Raw genomic sequence first — 22,775 nt, forward strand, 5'->3', positions numbered from 1 at the left:
GACGATTTCCTACTCTCGCTGGAATCTCAGAGGTAGCTGATGTCTAGAATCCGGGGCAGAAACAGGGATCACAATCAGTGACCGTTCTCTCGAGGCCTTTTGTTGAGCGTGCTTACTCTTTGTTCTATCCTCTCCTATTCCTGACTCCTGCCGGCCTGAGCTGTCGGGAGGTGGACTAGGGGCCGGTATTATACTTGTGTCTACTTCTAAGCTGATACTCTCATCGCAGAGGAAAGTCTCGAGTCTCGTGCACTAGAACGATAAATGGTCCATCACATTTGGAGCAAGAGGATAAGAAGTCAAGCTCTGTTGTTGTGTCATGTAGGGGCGCTGAGTGCACTTGACAACAGGTAGTTCTTGTTGTCGTGATTGTAATTATTCTTAGTTAAGTTTTTCCTAATCTCAATAAGAGGCCCTTTGGGACCTTATATCTTTGAATGGTCCCATCTAGGACTTTGAACATTAATCGTAAGACTTCAAACTTTAATCTTGATCCTGAAGTTAAGGGGGAACTCTCGGTTCCTCTAGCATTTCGTGGATCGATAAACGCCTCCGCCAGGTCTTTCCTGCCAGAGCAGCCGAATTCTTTGACGGCATAAGCATCATCCTCGTTGGTGACTTGTTCCAGCTCCCGCCGATTGCGAACAAGCCTCTCTACTTTAATGAGGCCACTCAAAGACCTGCATGAGGTCTCTGGCCAGACGGCATATAGAGCACTCAACCACACTGTCTTCTTGAAGAAGGTCCAGCGCCAACAGGGCGACGACCAGGCTGGCTTTCGTCTTGCGCTTGAAGAATTACGTGGTCTAACGTTATCCATCGAATCATGGAAACTTCTGAGCCAGCGTGTGCAGGCTAAGCTAAGCCAGCGCGAGATAGATACGTTTGATGCTGCTCTTCGTATCTATAGCAAGAAAGCTCGTGTTAACGAGTATAGCTATGAGCACCTCGTCCGTCTGAAGCACCCAGCAATCCAAGTCATGGAGAAGAACATTGATAATGGTGCTGAGAAGGCAACATCTGAACAAGCCGGCAACCTGGCTGGCCAGTTTCTGGTATGTATTGGTGCTCGTCTCATGCTAACCCAGAACATCTGACATCCAACAGGCCTAGTTAATGGGGCCCAAGGGACAGTATATGATATCGGCTGGGCCTTTGGCGCTGATGCTAATCGTGACCCGCCATCTGTCATTATGATGGTGGTGGATAAGTATACCAGGCCATCATATCTAACCACGGATGATGGGCGCGAGGTAGTACCTATACTCCAAGTGGAGCAAGACTTCTTTCTTGGGACGTCCTCCTGTGCACGAAAGCAGTTCCCACTTATAGTATCATATGCCATTGTAGTTCATAAGTTACAGAGCATCACAGTGGACAAGATAGTGGCGGATCTGTCTGAACGGGACTTCCAGATAGGGCCCAGCTATGTTGCAGTGTCCAGGGCCAAGATGTTAGACGGGTTAATGGTCGATACCCCATTTGAACGGGCATCTCTCCACTATGAGAAGCTACCTGATGGCAAGTACCATAGAGTTCCATCATGTTATTCACGCTTAAGGCTCTATAAACCCTAATAGAGTAGCAGGTATTTTGATGAAAGTCCGCGACCAGGACCGGCGCAAGAAACAGCAACTTGACCAGCCACTATTCCAACCTCTTTTTTCTTGATGATGTCGCCATAGTACACAGAGAGGGCGAAAAAAGGTCATGATCATATACGCACCGCTCCGTGGAGCGCCAGCGCACAGTCAGAGTTATTAGTATGAAATATCATGTCATAGAGATACATCCTTCGGGCTGTATTACACCCTCCCCACCATCGGTGAGGGTGTCAGCATATTTTATCAGACCGGACTGTATAATGCAGAGAGGCGAGAGAGCCTTCGGAAGGCTCTCTCGCGCTGCCTTCCCTCCTAATTAGCCCAATGTCCATTAGCAGCCCTCGTCCTAATCAGTTATCCTCTTCGCCAAAGCGAACAATAATTGAGCAGCTCGACAGCCTCGGACTTCACCTCAATCAACCAGAGCGAGCGATCTTATGCATTCAATGCAAGTTCGCCCTCAAGGCCGATGGAGGCCGTACCTCGCGGCACCTCGGAGAGCGGCATGGCATCTCCAAGCTGGTTCGTCGAGGGCTTGGCCCATTCATGCGATCCCTTCGCTTTCCAGACCCAGAGAAACTGCCCGTGCGGCCGGATGGCTCTTCACCCCACCCTCGCCTCCGCATCCAACAGGGCGCCGCCTGCAGGCATTGCGGGCTCCGATCGACTAGCCTCGAGGTTCTCTCCAGGCACTTGAAGAAATTCCACTCCCAGGATATCCAGCACAGCAGGGGACGCGGCTTCCCTAGGAGTCACTGGCTGCAGGACCACATCCTGGACCGACTTAGCCTCTGGACCTGGACCGTGAGTAACATCGGGCGTTCCTGGACGGTTCGGCCATACGGCGAGCAGCCCCAGGGATCACACACGCCCGCCACCATATACCAGGCGCCAGATGCCATACAAGTCTTCGCCAAGGAACTCTATGCCAGAGAGCAGCAATATCTCTCCCAACAAGAACATCATTCCTCTGGCACCATCCCTATAGGCATATGGCGAGTCAGACTGTGACAGGCGATGGCCCTCAGAAAGGACGCCAGGTCGAGCAACCTGGGTTCTAAGGCCAAGTCACGTTTTTCTAAACTTGCTGTGAGTCTGGTGTTTAGAGGTGCTTGTGACTCAGCCACGGCCTCTCCTTATCCAAGTGCTTTGATATCCTTTAACCTCGCTCTTCCTGCCACTCTTTAAGTCCTGGTATGCATGAGAAGCTAAATGAGCTCTCTTGCCGGTTGCTTCCACCCCTAACTTCGTAACTATGTTCTAGAACACGCGTCGTTTCGGTTGCAACGACTCATAAGAACCAGTATATAATCTTTCACCTCCGATGATTCCGAGCTTCCATTACACCATTCTCCATCAACTCAAATCCACCATCACTCGTACAGAATCATAGCCACCGATCTATTTAACACAATTCAATAGTTAAAGCCGTGCTTTAGCTACTCTTTCCAGTGCTTTGGCCATTGATTGAACCTCTTGCAAGAAATATACCTTTTGATGCCTCTCTATCTTATAGATGGCAGGGCTCTAGGTGTTCTGGGACCCATGGAAGACGACTCACCTTTTGGGACAGCAAACAATTTTCCAACCTCTCCCATGGGAGCAATGGGGGCCGTGGGACCAGTCAACCCCGCTCGATACATCAGGAGATGGGAGCAGCGCGGCAATCGGCGTCTACACGCAGACTAGTCCTCTACTCGAAGGCTTCGCCTATGGCTATGGTGCCGAGTCGACAGACCGTTGGAATTATATCAGTCCCATGACCGACTCTACCAATTGGTGGAATGCCCTTGATCCTACTACGGAGTACGCGGATCCAGCTTCAGGTTCTAGACATATCGTTGCCAAGGAATTGCCTCCTCCACAGGGCTACTAGTACCCGCCCTCAACAGCACAGAATCCGAGTCCGGAGCGGAATTGTGACTCTAGCGATCTTTCGACCCGCAAAACCGCTAGACGAACCTAGTTAGGCAACAGAAACCTTGATCCACGGCCAAAGAAGAACACGAGACAATCAACTATTAGCCGCAAGAGACGTGCTAGCACCATTGGCGATCCATCAACCCAACAGTATAACGACCAGGTCAAAAGGATACAAGGACAGAACCGAATCGCATCCACCAAGTTCCGGGTCAAGAAGAGGGAAAACATATCGAGACTTGAGTCTAGCAAGCAGGACCTAAAGCGCATCCAGGGCGATCTTTCCACTTGCGTGGCCGACTTAACCCTCGAGGTGTATGAGCTCAAGATGCAAATTCTACAGCAATCGGGATGCAACTGCGCTCTCATGCAGAACTGCCTCGCCCATGAGTCCCAGCGATACGTGCAGACATTAGTGGAGAAGTTGGCGTGAGCGGCCTTGTTTTCGCAGGCGTAGCCCTTTTCGCGGCGGGAGCAGAATTAATGCGGGCTTAAAACGGGGCGAGGAAAGATACCAAGGCGCCATCGCGGAGGTCCCTCCGGTTGTTTGAGGGATGTGGGGGTGAGGGATGTCAAAAGCAATGTGAAACCAGTAGGTGGCAGCAAGACTGAGACCTGCAGGATACTAATTTGATTTTCCTTCCCTATTTACCTGCCGCTAGGCCAGTGTTCAGGGGTGAGGGACCTACCCTTATAGGTGGCTAAGGTTTTACAGGTGGTTGGCCAAGTCAATCCCTCGCAGGGATGGCGCGTATGATGTATCAACATGTGGTAGGCGCCGGTCCGGTTAGGGCGTGACGAATGGCGGCGTGGGACTGTCTCACAAAGTCGTCTGAGACCACCCCTCGGCACCCCCGTGGTGCCTATGAGACGGACTTTTTCGTAGTATAGGCTAGGGGCAGTGGCGGAGAAGTTCTCGATATGTGTATAAGCTGAGCGAGCTGAATCGTCTAACGAAAGGATAGACGCAATGGGGTTAATTCGGTGATAAAGGCGTCTATTTCTCTTTATCTATATCTCACCCACTTTCGAAATCGAACTCCGGATGAGGCCCAAACCAGAGAGTCTCGGTGAAGTAGGAAATGCATGCAAGTTTAATCACCACGTTCGCATATGACACGTCGCTTATCGCAGAGACACAGACCCTACTTTTGCGCGTTGACCCTGAATTTCGTGAACTGACGCAGAGCAAAGGGAAGATACATGTTGGCCTTGCCCCCGTCGCTAAGCCTCTGAATGCAACATGTTTTTGGACTTGCAATGGGCCAACGTCTGTCATATCTGGTCCTTTCAAAGCCCTGCAAAGCTTCGCCCTTCACCCTCTATGCATTATCCAATGTGGATAATAAAACCCACTCACAACATTGGCGGGCCGGTTCCTACACGCGGCCACAGCTCTGGAAGTGAGGACGGCGCTTGGTCAGGACGAGGCTGCGGATCTTACCCACCAACCTATAGCCACATTGGCAAAACGGAGCCATCAGAACTCCCCTGGTCAACGTTGCCCAAAGTGTTAAGACCGGGCTTCGTGGTGGACGTGATGGGTCCGTGCCCGAAGCCCCAACTGAAAATTGGCCCCTTTCCTTAGCTTCTGAGCTACCGTCTTCGGCCAGCATCTCCTGCGGGGGCTTTGGCAATCATCCGTCCTAGGGCTACCCCACTCCATAAGGCTAAAGACACCGGCAAAGAAAAAGGAAGAGGTTACACAAAAGATAATCGTTTGACGTGCTTTCCATATCATGGGTGTTTGTCTAGTGGAAGTAGCGTCGGGGCCTTTCCAATAGCATCACGCATGGAGAATGACGGTGAAATTTATCTTTCTTTAAACAGGCTCCCTGTTATAAGATAGTTTATGTGACAACTGAGAGTGGCTCTGTACCCTTCTCCTGTCAGCCAAAGTTGCCCCTTTGAGCCATCCGGATATGCCATAGCTCTCATCTTCCGCCACCAAACAGCATTGAGGAGTCTCAATATAGTCCAAGTGTGCCATGTGGAGCTCGTGGCCTGCTCCTCAATCCGCGAGGCCGGGGGCTCTATCAGCAGCGTTCCTAAGGTTTATTCTGTCGTCATTTGTGAGGCCGGGGTCCTCCTCCGTCTGAAACATTCTGGGACGGGCCAACCCATCCATCCATAAACAGAGCCCGCGTTAAGTCTTCTAGGAAACCATGGGTGTCGATCCTTAGCTGTCTGCTCTCAGTATTACATCAGGTGCCATGGCCGGTCAAGGGTTAGCCTTTCACTGCAGATGTCAATCCGAGCCCCTCCGCCACCGGAAGGGCAATATCACGGGCGGGACAGGGGCTAGGGATAAGACCCTGTCTGAGCGTCTGGGGAAGCTGGGGCCCGCTGCCGGCAAACACACTAACGCGCTTAAACTTCTGTGACCAATGGATGATAAATCGGGGGACCGGATCTCTCCGGGACAGCCCTACTTCGAAAAAATTCGGGGTCAATGTCATCGGGAGAGCCTCGAGCGACGAGACCCCCAGTGATCGGGCTCCTGACAGGATTAGTGCATTTGCAGATGCCGGGATCAGGGGTTGTCGCCCACGAGGCTCTCCTCATGGATGCTGGCTAGATTCTTTGCTCATCCGCGGCGTGATGGTGGTGTTGAGGCTTCTCAGAAAGCCTCTAGGACTTCATCACCAACAATACTTATTCATATCGTAACCCCTGGTTCCGCTTCCAGGATTCCCTGTTGCAGAGGCCTCATTCCCCCACCGCTTCCATCTATCTACCTATCCCCTTTCCTGAGAACCCTTGTCTATTCGGTTCCCACTTTCCCATTTCCTTCGCTCCCAAACATGGCGGAGACGGGCTCGACGGAGTCTAAGGCCCAGCCTCAGGTCAACCTTGATGGCCTTGGAATCTTCTGGATAGCATTTGCCCTCTCCTGGACCTTTATTGTTGCGGGCGGCATGATATTTCTATGGCGTCGTCGTGACATGCCTATCCTGAGGATACGAGGTCTACCGCTATCATTCCTTGCTATCGCCTTGCTCCATCTCTACTGGGGCACTGTCCAGGCCGGTTATTTTTATTTTCCTCTCACCTCACCCCAGGTTGAGTACTGGATAATCAGCATCTACCTCCCCTGTGGTATCGCTCTGTTCCACGTCTCTAATTCCCGATTTCTCGTTATTGCTGAAGCCCAGAAGGAACTCCTCACTTCAGATGCTGCCTCGATTCGGAGCAAGGGTGGGAACACGAGTTCCCTCATTTCCCACTTCCGGCCTCTCGACTATACTAGAAAGATTCTACTCCTTGTGGGCGCAGGCATGGGTTTTCAGGTGACACAACTTGCAGCATGGTGTTCTCGTTACAATCACTAATTCAGCAAGGTTTTGCTTACGCTCTTTATGTACCTCATTTCGCGAAAGTTCCATCCCTCTTTCGGCATTCTTGGCACTGAGATTTCTGGAACTGAAGACGTTCAGAAGTTGCAGATAAGGAGAGGCTGGGAATGGTCATGCCGACGATTTCCTCTTACTAGCCTGAGCTCTAACGCATTTTTCTAGGTGGCCGTCTATCTGTTGGCAATTCTTCTGGACATGGATTGTCGCTCCCTATACTCTCTGGCGCGCACGCGGAATTAATGATACGCAAGGGTGGAGAACCCAAACTATTGCTTGCTGTCTATCGAGGTTAGCATCCCTTGATATTACTTGACCCGATTAGACGCTAACTACTACGTAGTCTTCATGCAACCCCTATGTGGCTTATTGCTCTATATCTCCCTGCTATGTCGTCGATTAATCACATCTGGGTTCCGCCTCAATGGTATGTTATCCCGATATTCGCTTTTTTGCCGGAATATCGAGCTCATTCGATTTAAGGATTGCCATCTCTATCATGGTGCTCGAGATCTTCACTATTTTCCTACCCTGCTGGGAGGTTATTAGATACCAGACTCTGCGCCAAGAACATCTTAACTCGATCGTTCAATGGCAACTGAAAGAGGCAAGCTCATCACTAAGTGCATGGCCCAAGGATGGCCCTACCAAGAGCAACTCCAGCGAGATTATCCTCACTATGGAAGCTCTCGAGTGCGTTCTCTGGCGAAATCCGGGGCCACTCCAGCAGTTCTCTGCCCTCCGGGATCTCTCTGGGGAGAATATTGCCTTCCTAGGAGCCGTCGCTGACTGGAAGACTTCGTTTCCTCCGGCGCTTCGTAACTCGGATGAGTTCAAAATTAACGAGGTTCAAAAACTTATCTGCGAACAATTTAACAGCGCTGTCCAAATCTACTCCGACTTTATTAGCTCCCGCTCTGCCAAGTTTCAAGTCCACCTTTCCTCACAAGATCTCAACAGGCTCCAGCTTATTTTCGAGCCGTCCGCCCGCACTCTCTGTGGTAATAAGCACAGTGTTGATCCCGCTACACCCGCTGACTCCTTCGCCATGACCACCAAGCCCAAGACGTCTTCCGCATCAGCTCACGGTTCTCAGCCCGGTATCATGACCAGGTCGATCAACGAGACGGACGGAATGGAAGACAAGACCGTCTGCTGGGATGACGTCCCCAACGGCTTTGATGCCAGCATTTTTGATAACGCTGAAGCAAGTATCAAGTACTTTGTCTGGACCAACACTTGGCCAAAGTTTGTTAAGCAACGACGGTTCTTGATCAACTCGAACGATAACATTGAGTCAGGAAATGCCGTTGCTCTACCCGTTGAGCATGGCTATGAGTTTAGGGGGTCTTGGTGATTTAGGTCTCCTAGGACGGATCTTTGACACTTCCCTGTACTGATGCAGATGAGTGGATTAATCAGAGCCCGTTTCTTACTGTATTTGAAAATTTCGCTTTCTTAGGGCAGACCGGAGAAAAATACACTCACAGTTAGCTGTACACCCTAACACTTCCTATCACCAACACAGTATCGGCTATGAAGGGACAAATCACGCTCTGTCTTGCGAAAAACCGCGCCCGTAGCTGAACGCGTCAATGAAACCACTCTATGAGTGGTCTTTAATACGTTTCGGGTGAACCGAGTGGGTCGGGTGGCTCGTTCGATCGATCCCATTGAGAATCGGTCGATCCCTGAGGATCGTTTGATTTGCATCGGAGAAGGGCCTGGAGTGAATTTTACATCGAATTGAACGCCAAGATATCCGATTCGACATTCATCAAACTTGGCGTCTAATGAATCCATTGTTTCGATTTGCAATCGAGAGGTGTCAAACTCTGGTTCCCCTCATGTACTATCGTAATGGCTGGAACGGCGTGGGGCAAGCGCGGTAGTGGAGGCTTGTCGCAATTGAAGTTGACGGGATATGGAAGCTTTACAATGCTAGCTAATTGCAAGTGGTATCTTGTGGGCATGTGAATGCGGCAGTTGTAAATCTTTGGAACAAAAATTGTATCCGAAAATCTGTCATCTCCTAAGTGCGGCAACGGTTATTACCTCCTAGCAAAGAGCATTGCTGAGCACCGCTTCTGTAATCCTCTCAATGATAACGCTCGAAAACAGAGAATAACACGCCAGAACCCGCAGGAATGGCAATGGACGTATCAAATCAGTCTGCTTATCGTCTTCTCCAGCAAGCCGCAATCGCCGTGTACAAGAATGGGAAAGATGGAAGCCAGGTTTTGCTGAGCCAGTGACAGCCAATCAGATTCCTCGCATGACAGGGTCCCTGCTAGTGATCGGCACAGGCCCACTCCTTCCAGGTTCCAGGCCAATCTTTGCTCATCGGAATTATCCGCTGATCTGCGTAGGATGGGTGGTACAGCGATGGCGGCTGGATGATCTTTTCCAGTAGGCCCACTACGCCCATGTACTGTGTGCACGGACGGCACGTTCATCTCGTCAATAAGCGTGGATCTCTCTCCAGCTCAAAACCTCTGCCTTGACTGACTAGCGTTACGGAAGGACTTAAAAACGTTGTCAATGACGCGCTGCTGCTACTTAGGTCAGTTTGTAAATTGCTTTCAATTGACCCTCAAAGCGGCAGAGGATGGCTGTCAACAATGGCTGTTCCGGAGAGAAAGTTCCATGTTCTTGGACCAGATTGGTGCTAAATGCACCGCCAAAGGGAGCCCTGTTGGGCTACAACAGAAAGGGAATAGTAATCGTAGACCATCGCGTCCCGAACCGGATAGCTGGACATGGGTGCGCAGAACGAGTATTTACACGTGCTCGTGAAGCTGCAGGTCAAAGGGGTTGAATCAACAATTACGGGAAAATGTGAGCAACTCGGTGAAAGGGTAAGATTTACATTTGCGCAACGGCCTATCCTAAACAGCATCAAATACGAAGCTTCACTGGCACCCTGTGTTACACCTCTGACGAGCTGTGCGAGGCAGCATCTCATCCGGCGAACCAGGATTCAAGCGTGGGTCCGAAATAAACACTGGCTGCGAGAGCACGTGGCATCTAATAAAAAAACAAAACTGGTAGACTTTAGCTTGTCCCATCACACAGGCGTATCCCAGAGGTGTTTGCACGTTAGGCCGCATGGGCTGTGCCAAATTAGCTTAAAAATCCCTTGACTACGGAGTACTCCATTTCAACTCTGCAGTTAGAGCCACGGACATGCTTCAACCTTGGCTGCCCAATAGGCGCGCTCCTCAGACTCTCGCACGGCCTCCAACACTAAGAGTTTAGACCTCCCGCCGACCCCCTACCCCATGCACTATCCCCTCTCTGGACTGGTGAGAAAGAAGTGTGCCTGTTTCAGAGCGAGCGCACGGATAGCAGGCCTGACCGGCCTCTTGCAAGCGTGAATGATGCACATGCAGTTCCAGCCCCATTATCCATCAAGCGCCATCCCTCCCAGCAAATAGTGAGTCAGGCTGTGTGACCTCTAACCAGGATGTCAGATCGAGCACCCAAGTTTCGAATCCTGGCCACCTTTTCCGGGCAATTTCTTCCGAGCATGGTGTTTCAATGGTACTGAGACATGGGTTGCTATCCATTCATTTTCACGTCCTTAACTTCCACCTCACCCTCTCCGCCGCTCCTCGAGACCTGGTCGATCTGAGCAATTAAAACAGTTCCCTTGTAGGTTGCTCCACGACCTGTTTCCTACTACGATTATATATTGCAGGTCGGTTCGTTTGCAACGGCTTGTGTGAGAATCAGTGCAGTAGCTTCTGTTACCTTCAGTCATCCTGAGCTTCCATTACGCGGTTCTTCACTTACTGAGAATCATCACTGGCACAGAAATACAGCCCAACGGTTATTCGAGGCGCTTCTAGACGGTCAGTGCTTCTTCTTAGCTCTTTCTCCTGCTGCTTTGGCCATCAGTTGACCTTGCATAGAAATATACCTCGTGGTCACTCTTGATATCACGGACGATAGCGCCTTGGGTGAGCCGAGTGACATGGAAAACGACTCAACTTTCGGGATGTCCTACACCTCCGAATCTCCTCTATGGGAGCAATGGTTGTCGGTAAACCAGCGAGTTCCATTATGTTCATCAGAAGACAACAGCAGCACGGAAAATAGTGTTTATACGCAAACTGGTCCTCTATTCGATGGCTTCTTATTTCACTCTAACACCGGCTTGGCAGGCCGTTGGCATGATATCAGCCATGTGGCCGATTATACGAATCCGTGGAACGACCTCAATCATGTTATAGAGCATACGCCCATAATGTCGGTTTCTGAGCACAGGGTTTCCGAGGAAGTGTCTCCCGTCCAAGGCCATTGGGACTCATCCTCGACATTAAGGAATCCAAATCCAAAGCAAGGTTGCTACCCTGACAATCTTGCGTCTCGCAAACCCACTAGCCGAACTCCCTTAGGCGACAGAGACATCAATGCACAAGCAAAGAAGACGACAAGACATTCAACTATACATCGTACGAGACATGTCAGCGGCAGTGGCGTTCATCCAGCCCAACGGGGCAACAATCGCGTTAAAAGAATCCAGGAACGGAATCGAATCGCATCCAATAAGCTCCGTGCCAAGCAGAGGGAAGAACAGCTTAGACTTGAGTCCAGGGAGCAGGACCTGGAGCGTATTCAACGCGATCTATCCACCTGCGTGGCCGACCTGTCATTCGAGATATATGAGCTTAAGATGCAACTTCTACAGCACTCGGAATGCAATTGCACCCTCATCCAGAACTACCTCGTCCATGAGTCCAGCCGATATGTGCAGGCATTCGACGAGACGTCGCAGCGAGCCTAATGTCGGCGGTAGTAGCGCCGGGTGCGACCACAGCAAGGATGAAAATGGGCTAAACCGGGGCTAGAATTGCAAAGTGATATGGTGCCATTACAGAGAACCTCGGGGGCGGACGCGTTATCTCAGACCTGGTGCAGTGATATTGTTTGGGGATTAGGGGAACGAATGTTTTCCTATTTTTTATTTTTATTTTTTGTTCCTTCTATACTCACCTACCTCAACATCTGCACTATTGAGAGGTTATCTCTATCCCATTTTCCAGGATCTTTACCTTCTTTACTACGTCGTCCACAACCCAGGCTCCGTGGGTGACTAGCATTCTTGGAGCGGTTGACAAACACAAGGCGACTGTATAATATCTCAACATGTGACAAGGGTCGCATTAGACTAGGGTATTTCGTCGATGGCTCGAGCGTTACACAAATGTGGCTCGGACCCCATGTTCATACGGTCTCGGAGGACTTGCGTAATATTACTCGATGTAGATGCAAGCTAAGTGGGCCGCATCAAATAACAAAGAAGATTTACAATGGGCATGACTCAATGGTAGAGGTGTTATTCTTTTTACTACGTCGCCCACGTCCACCGTTTTTAATGTGCCCGGTTTCCGACTTGCTACTTCGGCTTTATTCGCCCTCCACCCCTCAACAGTTATAGCTGTCCGGATAAGAATCGAACTATGGCGTTAGCGAAGTGGGAGATGCATCCAAGCTGAATTACCACGCTAGGATAGGAGTAGTCGAATTGCACGGGGGCTACAAAGCTTGAATTGATGCGGGTTTGATTGCTGACTCCACGATGCCAAGGACATTGAATGTTACCCTAACACATGCAGCCAACTTGCTGGTGCCATCGCTCAGCCTTTTATCTCCGGTCCTTTCAAGCATTCTGGAATGCCACGCCATTGACTCCGATGCCCTACCCGAATGATGGAAACTACCTACAGTGTTGGTGGGCGCCTTTCAAAGCAAGGTATGTTTAAAGTACAGCAACCACAGCCCTGAAAATCGGGACTACCCTGGATTAGATCAAACCTGCAAGACTCTGAAGGATCCGTCTTCCCCGGTCCAGCCCTTAAATTTGCCATGCAGTCCTACACATCCACAGTAAAAGTGCTCTTAGGCTCCTAATGGCACAGCACAGTGTCAGCCATCCCAGCCCCGCCAAGTGCCCGTGGTGCCTGCCGGCGACCGAGTCGCAAGATCCTGAAAGTAAATTGAGTGAATTGGAAAGTACCTCTATTTTCCCAATTAAGGGCCCCTTTTCCTAGTCAATGACTCCTCCTGCGAGCTGCCGCAGCTTCCACGGGCTATTGCCCTATTAAAGGCCCCCAAAAGTACCTTTGGCCAAGCCTGCGTGCTAGAGCAAAAGCTTGGGTCCTTGCCCTACAATGGCATCGCCTTGATGCCACTGTTTCGCTGCATCTTCTTTATCGCGCTGCTGATCGCCTGGACCGCCGTAGAAGAGCTGCTAGCCTTGCGGCCGGAGCCGGTACTCTTCCGCTTCGTCACTCCACCCGTCCAATTCTTGCTGGCCCGTTTCTTGTTCTCCAAACATCGTTTGTCACCTCCACCGCTCTTATCGAATGTCCTCGGCGGACTTTGAGTTGGCTGGCTGCCAAGGTTCTTAAGTTTGCCGTGCCAGGCCTGAATATCGGCGTGCCTGTTGGTATTGAAGTAGGGAGAATCCTCCCCATCCTCGTCCTCGTAGGCATCCTCACCCATCTCGACGTCTGAACTTATCAAATCCACAATCTCCTGGTCATTACCCCCAGGGCACTTGGGATCCATGACCTCGCGGTACCCGTTGTAGTATCTCCGCAAGATACGTAGGATCTCTGGTCCATGATCCATGACTTTGTCAGGTTGGATGCCTGGAATCTTAGACATCTTGTTAAGAGAAGTTGTCCACCGTATGGCCATGACTTGGAACTCCTTCTCAGTAAACAGCGGCTCTCTGAGCCCTTTCTGCTTTCGGATTTTCTCCTCTGCTACCTTTGCTTCCTGGACGAAACCGTCGACAATATCCCGGTGTATTTCGTTCAAGTCCTCCAGCTCGGTACTTATGGATATTGGAAGCCCAGGCGACCGCGAGAGCGGCTTCAGTGGTTGGTGGTTAGGCAGCTCTTCAAAGGCCTCTTCCTCGTTATCATCTACAATGAACCCATCATTCTCATGGCCGTTCAGGGTCATGGCTCCATTCTCATCGTCGCTTTCCACAGTACGTGATCTCTTTCTCCGTCGCCCAACGGGTAAAGACACGTATGGTGACGACATGGCGGTCACACCTTGATCCTTCGGCTTCTTGGTGGCTTGCTTCGACTGGGGCTTGGAAGGCTTTTCCGGTACTTGAATCGATAACATGAGCTTCCGCTGCCCTGAGAGAAACAGGTGGTATGTCGATCCGAGTTTCAGGTACTGGATTGCCATACCATGATTTCCGACTTGGTTGTTCTCATGAAATGCCTTCTCGGCTAACAGTTTGTCAAGTACTCGAACAAGCTCATGCTTCTTAAGGCTCTTTGCCATTCCATACCAGTCGTCTGAGCGACGTGCCTCGTAGGGGGGGTACTTCCTCCCGATGAGGATGTCGGCGCATTGCACCGCTGTAATCCGCCTCTGCGCCTGAACAACTCGGATGGCAGCAATGGCGTACTCAGAAAAGTCTTGTTGCTCAAAGATCAAACCAGCTTTGCAATTGTCGCAAGTCTTGCCACACTGCGCTGCACTGAAGTCCTCGCCAAAGTAGCGAAGAATTTCAGCCCGTCGGCAATCAGACTTGTTGTCACAAAATGCTGTGACGCGGTTGAGCATAGACATCTGCCGCTCCTTTTGCTCCTTGCTGCCATCACCATCAGCGATCAGCTTCTTCAGGATCCTTATATCCTGCTTGCCATAGAAGAGAATGCAGTCAGAGGGATCTCCGTCTCTGCCTGCGCGACCGGTCTCCTGATAGTATCCTTCCAAGCTTTTTGGAAGCCCGTGGTGTATGACAAACCTCACGTCTGGCTTGTCAATGCCCATGCCAAACGCAATTGTTGCAACGACAATCTTGACCTGGCTCTGTTGCCAGGCAGTTTGTACCTCGACCTTCTCCTGGGGATCGACACCTGCGTGGTAATACCTGGCGGTGATACCTTGGTCCGAGAGACTCTCCGCAACCTTTTCTGCGTTCTTTCGTGAGACCGTGTAGACAATCCCACTCTGATTCGCATATTTGGACTTGATCAGCGACGCGATCTCGTCCATACACTTGGCATTAGTTGTCTTTCCGCGAACCTCGTAGTATAGATTTGGACGATTGAAGCTCTGTGAGAACGTTTGACAGTTGTCCATTCCGAGATTGTGCCTGATGTCGACGATGACGTTCTGCGTCGCGGTGGCTGTGAGAGCCATGACCGGCACTCCAGGATATCTCTGGCGGACTTGGCCCAGAGTCTTATAGTCTGGCCGGAAATCATGGCCCCATTGACTGACGCAGTGAGCCTCATCAATGACGATGCGTGCAAGTTTACCTTTGTCATGCAAGGTTCGCATCCCATTGTTGAAGGTAATGTTCTTGCTCACCATCTCGGGGGTAACATACAGGAGCTCAATGTAGTCCTCCGGGCTTCTCTCCTCGAAAGCAGTCATGACCTGTCTCTTATATTCGGCAGAGCACTCGCCATTGAATGCAACAGCCTGAATGCCCAGAGATTTCATGTGGCCGACTTGATCTTGCATCAAACTGAGCAAAGGCGACACCACAATGGTAACACCCTGAGTCTTGCCAGTCTTGATAACAGCGGGTAACTGATAGCACAAAGACTTGCCGCCACCCGTTGGCATAAGAACGAAGGCGTCTTTACCCCCCAGTGTGGCATTAATAGCCTGAAGCTGATTATGGCGGAATGCTTTCATTCTGAACCGGTTTTTAAGCATCCTTTGAACTTCAGGTGACCACGGGTGCTTCATCAGTTTGCCAGGGATTGACTCTGGCGCTACTGAGGGCAATGGCTCCTTTGACGAGGCTCGAGGCTTTGCAACAGTTCCAGCGTTTCCAGATGTCTCCGAGAAGACCTTTCTAAAGTCCTGCGAGACGGGAGCGTGGGATTGACGGGTTTCATAATCCTGTGCAAAAGCAAGCATTTCCTCATCGTCGCTGAAGTCACTGAATTCATCGTCAGGGCGACGATGTGTCGCTTGAGGCGGACTTCGACTGCCTGGTGCCAAGTTCCTTGCAGCTTTGCGCACTGACTGGAGCTGAAGTTCATCCAGATCAGAGAAGCCGTTGTCATCGACATCAAATTCTGCACCCACAGGCATGGGATCCACCACTGATGGTCTCGTTGCCGGTCTTGGCTGGTAAGGTGCATTCGAGGGTTTCGCGGTGTCTTTTGAGAAAGGAGGAGCTGAAACAGCATTGTCCTCCTGGGCGAGAACACTCATCCCTTGCGAGGCCTCAATCCTCGATGCTGCCGGGTACTGCTGGTTCTGAGAAGTTTTGGGAAGCTGAGTCTCATGAGCCACTCGCGTACCCATCTCGCTTGCTAGTGTGGCAACATTCGACACCATAGACATGTTGGCACTGCTTTGAAACATTAGTTGAGTGCCCATCACAATGACTGATGCAGGAGGGTGGCCATACGTTGGTTCCTGGAAAGTCCCAAGGAAGCCAGCTACATCTAGCCCAGTGTCATCGATTGTTTTGAGAAGGGCCTGCTCCACCGCCTGGATTTCATCGGTGAGGTCATCAAGTCGAACTTCGTCCTCATCCGTGTCAAGGCCTTGGGCGTAGGCTTGAGCAATGACTTGGGCAAGCTCTTCGCGCTTCCTATAAAGCGCCCTGTACTCATCCGTTGGGGCAGCGAGTTGTTTGAAGGCCTTCTGTTGTCGTAATAATCGCTCTTTTTCTGACTTAACCTCACTTCGCTTTTCCTTCGGCCAGCGCTCGTTAATCGCTCTTATGAAATTCTTATCGTTTTGCTGAATGAGCTTGTGCATGAACTCACTCCATTTAGTCAAGGTCGATGGTTGAGAACTCAACTGATTCAGAAGAGCCAATGCTTGACTTGATTCGGGAGGGGTTTTACTAGGAGCTTCATTGAACAAATCTTCAGGGGGAACCTTGGTGGTCTGCGAGCTGTTTGACGCGATGGCGCGTACTCTGGGGGCGGCTATTCCAGGAGTAGTATGGTGTTGGGAGAGCGAAGCAAAGTCTAGCTGGACTGCAGGCACAGCTGCCGGCGCTGCATAAGTACAAATTTGTGCTGGCTTGTTCGTAGAGACTTTTAAGATAGCGATTGAGCTATTGCGGGAAGGGGGCGTCAAAGATTCTTCGTCGGAGTCAGGACTGAACGGCTCATCCCTGCCATCCTCCATTCGAGGAGGAAGCGAACTGGTCTGATGGGCTGGATTGGAAGCTTCAGAACGAACAGCAGACTCCTTCAAAAGGCTCGTTGCTCCCTTCGAGGGAGGTTGAGTGTCGATGACAGGTAGCGCTTTCCGAGGGGATTGCTCACGAGCAAGCGGACTGTGTACATATCTTGAAGGCGATAGTATGCCATCTTCGTCCTCCTCGCTGATGGGTGAAATCTCGGTTGACAGATGGTTTTTAAAGCCATCGCGGGTTCGGCGTGTTCGATGACCGCGAGATCTCTCTCTTCGACGTGTTCTGGATCGACTCCCAGGGCTCGGGGTGGGAGGATAGGTACCAAGAAGCTCGTAGATGTCTGGGAAATCGCCAAGGTCGCTGAACTCTTCCTCGCTGATTTCACTGCTCTTTCTCTTTCTACCGCTCGAGGCCACTAGATTTGGTCGAGATGCGTAATCTTCACGCCAGAGTTTCGCATTGCTGCTGAACGATAGCGAGTCGGAGTCGTCAAAGGCATCGTTGGTTAGGTCCAAGTACTCCAGACCATCGGCGTTGAGGTCGGGGAAATCGGGGCTGCTCGTACGAAGAGTTCGGACCGGGGCCGGAGCCCGGGCCTTCTTCGGTGGTGGGCTTTGTGTCTTGCTAGGCTCCGGACTCCATGTACCTGGAAACACCCAATTAGCTTGAATTGTCTCTATGGCACCCAGGTACTTACTGAGGTTAGTGCGCCTGGCAGAAGCATCTTGTCGGGTCAAGCGAGTAGGGATGATGCAAGAGGGGCTGAGAAGCTGCTTGGGCCTTGAAACAAGACTGGGCTTCAAGGATTTCGAACTCGACTTGAGGCGGGCCATGGTATCGTCCTGCACTATCACCTGGTCCGTATCCTGAAACCTCGCGCCAAGCCCGCCCGGCCGATAAGGTGTAGTCGACACGGCGTCGTTTAAATGTGATTCGTCGTCAAGTCGATTGGACGGTTCAGTTTGAAAGCGTCGTCGTTCTTGAGAGTCTGAATGTTGTGTCTGGGACAAGCCAGTTTGGGAGGCATCACTGCTCCTCAGAAACGGTGGTATTGCAGGCCTGTAGCGGCCTTGGTCGCTCAACAGCCAGGACAGGTGCTCTGCAAGGTTGTTGCGAGTCATGAAGCCGACACGTCCATGTCGGAGCGTCTTTTAGTCACCTTTTTCAAGAAATATCGATTTATTCGAATTTGCTTCGTTCGAGGGTCGGAGCGTTGATCTCGCCACCCGGGCAGCCGTAAGTTGCTGCCCCACGCGTCACGTGTCAGTTAGTCAGCGGAGCGAGAGCTTGTGATTCACCCTCGGCCCTGTGCCACACTACGACCCGCCTTGCCCAGATCTGGAAAGGTGCTCTGTCATACTTGTGGCTGCCGCCTTGCGTGAATCATCTCTCCTTTTGAGACGTCGCTCTTGTTGCCTACTAGCAGCTAATTCTCTGTGAATAACAAAACCCAAATGCTGGGAGCTCTACCTTGGGAGGCACCGCAATATTTCAAAGTCGCGCAATTCATACGTTCCCAGGATGCCTCCAGGTAAGATTCTGTCTCCTTAGAATCACCTTCATCGACCTCTCCCAAATGTTTCGCCACAATGCAACATGGAGAGCGCGTCGCGTTTGCGCGCCAAACCCAATCCCGCCAACGCAACGCCAGCTCCTGCCGCATGACGGACAAGGCGAGAGCTAATATCCTGCAGCGCCTAGCGACGACAAACCTTCGAATGAGGGCAAATTCACGGGTCTCACTCATGGGAGCCGAAGGTCTACCTCAGACAGCCCACTGTTGGTTGTTAACTATGACAGAGTCGAAGCTCCCAAAGGCGTTACCACGGGCGAGAGTGATGAAGAGGAAGTTGATGGCGAACTTGAGGATGGCCTGTAAGCTGTTTGTCTGCCACGACCTCCATATGATACTCACGAATCTCAGTTTTATTGTAGAGACGATCAAGAACCATAGGATTGACAAAAATGTGACCGTGTTTCGTAAAGCTTACGGTAGCTGCGTCCATGACTGACATCTTTTTAGGGCAATCTCGTGTTTCAGGTTAAGTGGAAGGGCTTTGAGAGCAAGAAAGACTTAACTTGGGAACCCGAGGAGAATCTCAAGTACGTACTAGGCATCTCCGCTTCATCCTTCAATTTTCTTACCAGCGCGTTTCTTTAAGGGTATCGGGTGACGAGATTCTCAATGAGTATTTTGACACGATAGGTGGGAGGCACAAGATCTTCGAGGAATCAGCCATAGCGGCCAAGACCAAAAGGCGTATACGAACGACAAATGGCACTTTCGGCATAAGGCCCAAGCGATTGCGACAAAACAAGGCGCATGTTACCGATGATACGTTGCTTGCGACAACGAAGAAATGGAGTCCCCCCTCGGGGTTGTGGGAGGATGAGATTGAGAGGATAGACGCTTGTGAGGAAGACGACAATGGAAAGCTGATCGTTTATCTTATTTGGAAGAACGGCCAGAAGACCAAGCATGGCACGGAGATCATCTACAAGAAGTGTCCGCAGAAGGTTGACCATCCCTTTGTCACACCATTAGCTTGTTGGTTTCCGTGCTGACAGGACTCAGATGCTCCAGTTTTATGAGGACCACGTCAAGATTATTGGGAAAGAGAAAAATGCCATGAGAGACGGCACGAGGGCCTTCTAGAGGTGTTACCCTCTAATCACGTTGCTTGCTTCATCAACATGGGAGGACCGCTGAGTAGGAAGAAGACCGATAATTCAACGGATACGCAGCCGAAACCTCATTTGTTGCACATCACGATTCATTATCTTGATAAGCGAACCAAAGGAACTCAGTGAATCTGGAGCATGCGGTTGCCTCATGCGAAATTGATGCTGAAACATACACCTCAGATGAAGACCCGGCGGGCTCTGCTGATAGATGTTGTTGTGTTGCGCAGGAATACTGAGTGCACTTGACAAAAGGTAGTTCTTGTTGTAGTGATTGTAATTATTCTTGGTTAGGTTTTCTTTATAATCTCAATGAGAGACCCTTTGGGGCCTTATATCTTTGAATGATCCCATCTAGGACTTTGAACCTTAATCGTAGGACTTCAAACTTTAATCTTGATCCTGAAGCTTAGGGGGAACTCTCAGTTCTTCCAACAGCTGAAGGGGAAGCAATTTTTGGAAGGAATGGCTTGGGCTCTGAAAGCGGGAGGCGGGGACACAGTATTTATAGTCGAACGCTGCATAGCTGCCACTAGGGCGGTTGGGTCAGCCTATGAATAAAACAAACAAACAAGAGTACCGGTAGATGGGGGATTGTTCTAGATGGTTTGGGATATTCCAAGGGGGTTTGTATGCAAAGCACAGTACTGGGATGAAGGGGTGAGATGAGACAAGAGGAAACAACCGCGATGGTCAGAGTATACTCGCGTTTGTTACAAATGTCGGTTATTTCCACAATAAATGTTTATCAAGGACGCGGAACTGGATCCTGGATCTCATGTTTCGTCGGATCAGGTGCTGCCTCGCACTGCTCCTTACAGTTGTGACCGAGGCTGCGACTGAAGGTTTCCTTTTAAGGTTATTCTGCGTTAAGCTGCTAGGTGATGGCAAACTTGAGCTTTTCGTTGAGTGGCTTGCATTCATTTAACATGAGTTGTTTCACTGTTTTTAATATGGAGATGCACGAGTGTCACTGGGGAAGCCCCTCTGGCTACCGACGAACGATGTAAATCCCTAGAAAACATACTACCTCCAGGCATCAGATTCACGTTACTGCGACTAACCAAAATTCAATACGTCCAAGGTAACTGTTTTGGCACCCACACGGCCGGTGATGCTTCTGGCTCAACCGTTTTGCTGCCTCTGGTATGGTATTACCTGGTTGCTGGTCTCGCGCGCAGTGCCCACACTTACTATAAGACGCAAAGCTCTTGGGTTGAGCTTTTGTTGTATATGATGAGGTTTTCGGTGGCGGTAGTGTTGGCGAACAGGTCGGGATCGTTATGGTGTGAGGGATCTTGGATGAGCATGTCGTCCGAGGCTGCGGCTTCGGTGTAAAGAAACTACATAAGAGGGATAACACGGGCTAAGTACATGGACCATCGACGACAGCCAGAGTTATAGCGAGGTCGCCAGCAGGCTGCCCCTCGATAAGGTTGTCCCGGACCACACTAATTACAGTGCAACCGAGAATAATTCCATAGGTGCCTAAGCCAATGCATATCGGCAGTTGTTAGCTGCTGGTTATATATATCGACATAGTGTGACCGCAACGGAATCCAGCGCAGTCGATGCCGGACTCAATAAAATCATAAATGTAGGACACGGAGCGCGGCATCGTATATAGTAACGTAGTGAACTAAGATCTGGTTACCAGTTACGTTGTGCATACAAATGCTGATGAACCCGAGACTCGTCGATGACAACGCGGTGTTATCAATGACTCGGTTATTAGTCGAGCCAACCATGAGAAACCCGTACCGTCCGCCGCCAGCGAGCCTGTTCCCAATCACTCGAGCGTTTTGACCACCGACTACCGCCCTGTTCGCACCGAGAAGTGGCTGAACTGTAAGCCGGTGATTAGCATGTCCTCTAATGGCTCTCCCACCGAGAGAACCTTCCGGTACTGACCAGAAACGGCGCTATGTCAGATTTAGGCTATATTGTGTAGATACCGGAACCACTTAGGATAAAAGAGCAACTTATAATAGTAAGGGTAGTGGTACGAGAATGGCGTCGAGCCCGACCAGAGCAGTCTCGCCTTTCTTAATTGCCAGCTGCTTGGCGTAGGTGCCGCCTTTAAGAAGGATCTGATCCCAGCAACAGGCAGCGTCGATCGCATCCTGAATGGACTGGCAGAGTCGGACGTGTATGGTGCGATAGTCCTTGTTGTTATGGTATTACTTGCCCGCTGCATGGTCTCCGGCACTGCGTTTCATGTCGGCACCGAGGTGTGGGCAACGCGACTCATCCATCCTATTGCACTCTTACGCTTATTTTTGTCCCATAGATGATAGAAACGTCAATCTTTCCACTTGAATAGGGCACCGCCCCATGACTATAAATGTTAGTAGCTAACACGTTGCGATGTCGAGGAAGTTGATAGGCCTTTGAGGCCGGCGGAATGGCCAGAGCTTGTGAAGGGTGTAGCAGCAACGAGGTCAACCAAGAGGGCCTTGACGACTAAACAGTTGAGCTCTATGATGCCCAAGCTACGGAGAGATATGTATGGGTGGAATTGGCCAAGTGTGGCAAGCCTTAAGGAAGAGAATACAAGTAATAGTCGTACCGAATGATTGGACTTGAAAAATGATTACATATGATCATGAGATATACCGTAATATCACCTCTCTTGTAGGGAATGAAGGTGCCGCGTTGCGTGCAGGATAGCCAATAGTATATATTTGCGTGCGTTTCTGGGTGTTTTAACCGGAAACGAGCAATTGAGATTTGATAGTAGGAAGTCGATGCGTCATGTACTCTCATTATACTACCATTGATGACAAACTTATGCAGTGAGCCGAGACTTCTAGGACTAACGGTAGATAGATCCTCAGTAGCTATGAGCCTGTCCAGGTTTCACGTGGATCGACCTCGCTTCAAGCTGTTGCTTCCTTAGTTTGGCATAACGTAGGCCGCACGCATTGCACAATGTCCTCGCTCCATCAGGACCCCGTCGCCATTCAGGTGTGTTAACTCGGTTGCAACAATGACATCGGTCAAGGGGAGCCGCACGCTATCAACGTGTGAGCTTTTTTTTTTTTTTTTTTTTTTTTGGTC

The 22,775-nt window shown here is 50.6% G+C and overlaps 3 protein-coding genes across 3 annotated transcripts; 2 read left to right on the forward strand and 1 right to left on the reverse strand.

Annotated features, from left to right (window-relative positions):
* Positions 1–6,328: 6,328 nt before the first annotated feature.
* Positions 6,329–8,234, forward strand: NCS54_01474700 (Hypothetical protein; the record flags this gene model as incomplete). The annotated part of the gene is made up of 4 exons (XM_053159877.1): positions 6,329–6,814; positions 6,866–6,963; positions 7,221–7,304; positions 7,361–8,234. The coding sequence occupies 4 exons, from the start codon at positions 6,329–6,331 to the stop codon at positions 8,232–8,234; spliced, it is 1,542 nt and encodes a 513-aa protein (XP_053015852.1).
* Positions 8,235–13,048: 4,814 nt separating this feature from the next.
* On the reverse strand, positions 13,049–17,866 carry NCS54_01474800 (ATP-dependent DNA helicase hus2/rqh1; the record flags this gene model as incomplete). Its single annotated transcript, XM_053159878.1, has 2 exons — positions 13,049–17,679; positions 17,731–17,866. The coding sequence occupies 2 exons, from the start codon at positions 17,864–17,866 to the stop codon at positions 13,049–13,051; spliced, it is 4,767 nt and encodes a 1,588-aa protein (XP_053015853.1).
* Positions 17,867–18,554: 688 nt separating this feature from the next.
* Positions 18,555–19,689, forward strand: NCS54_01474900 (Chromo domain-containing protein; the record flags this gene model as incomplete). Its single annotated transcript, XM_053159879.1, has 6 exons — positions 18,555–18,564; positions 18,728–18,908; positions 18,958–19,000; positions 19,057–19,136; positions 19,196–19,550; positions 19,609–19,689. 6 exons carry the CDS (start codon positions 18,555–18,557, stop codon positions 19,687–19,689), a joined length of 750 nt encoding a protein of 249 aa, XP_053015854.1.
* Between the last annotated feature and the right edge of the window lie 3,086 nt (positions 19,690–22,775).

This window comes from Fusarium falciforme, chromosome 13, assembly GCF_026873545.1.
Source record: "Fusarium falciforme chromosome 13, complete sequence".
Classification (NCBI taxonomy): Eukaryota; Fungi; Ascomycota; class Sordariomycetes; order Hypocreales; family Nectriaceae; genus Fusarium; species Fusarium falciforme.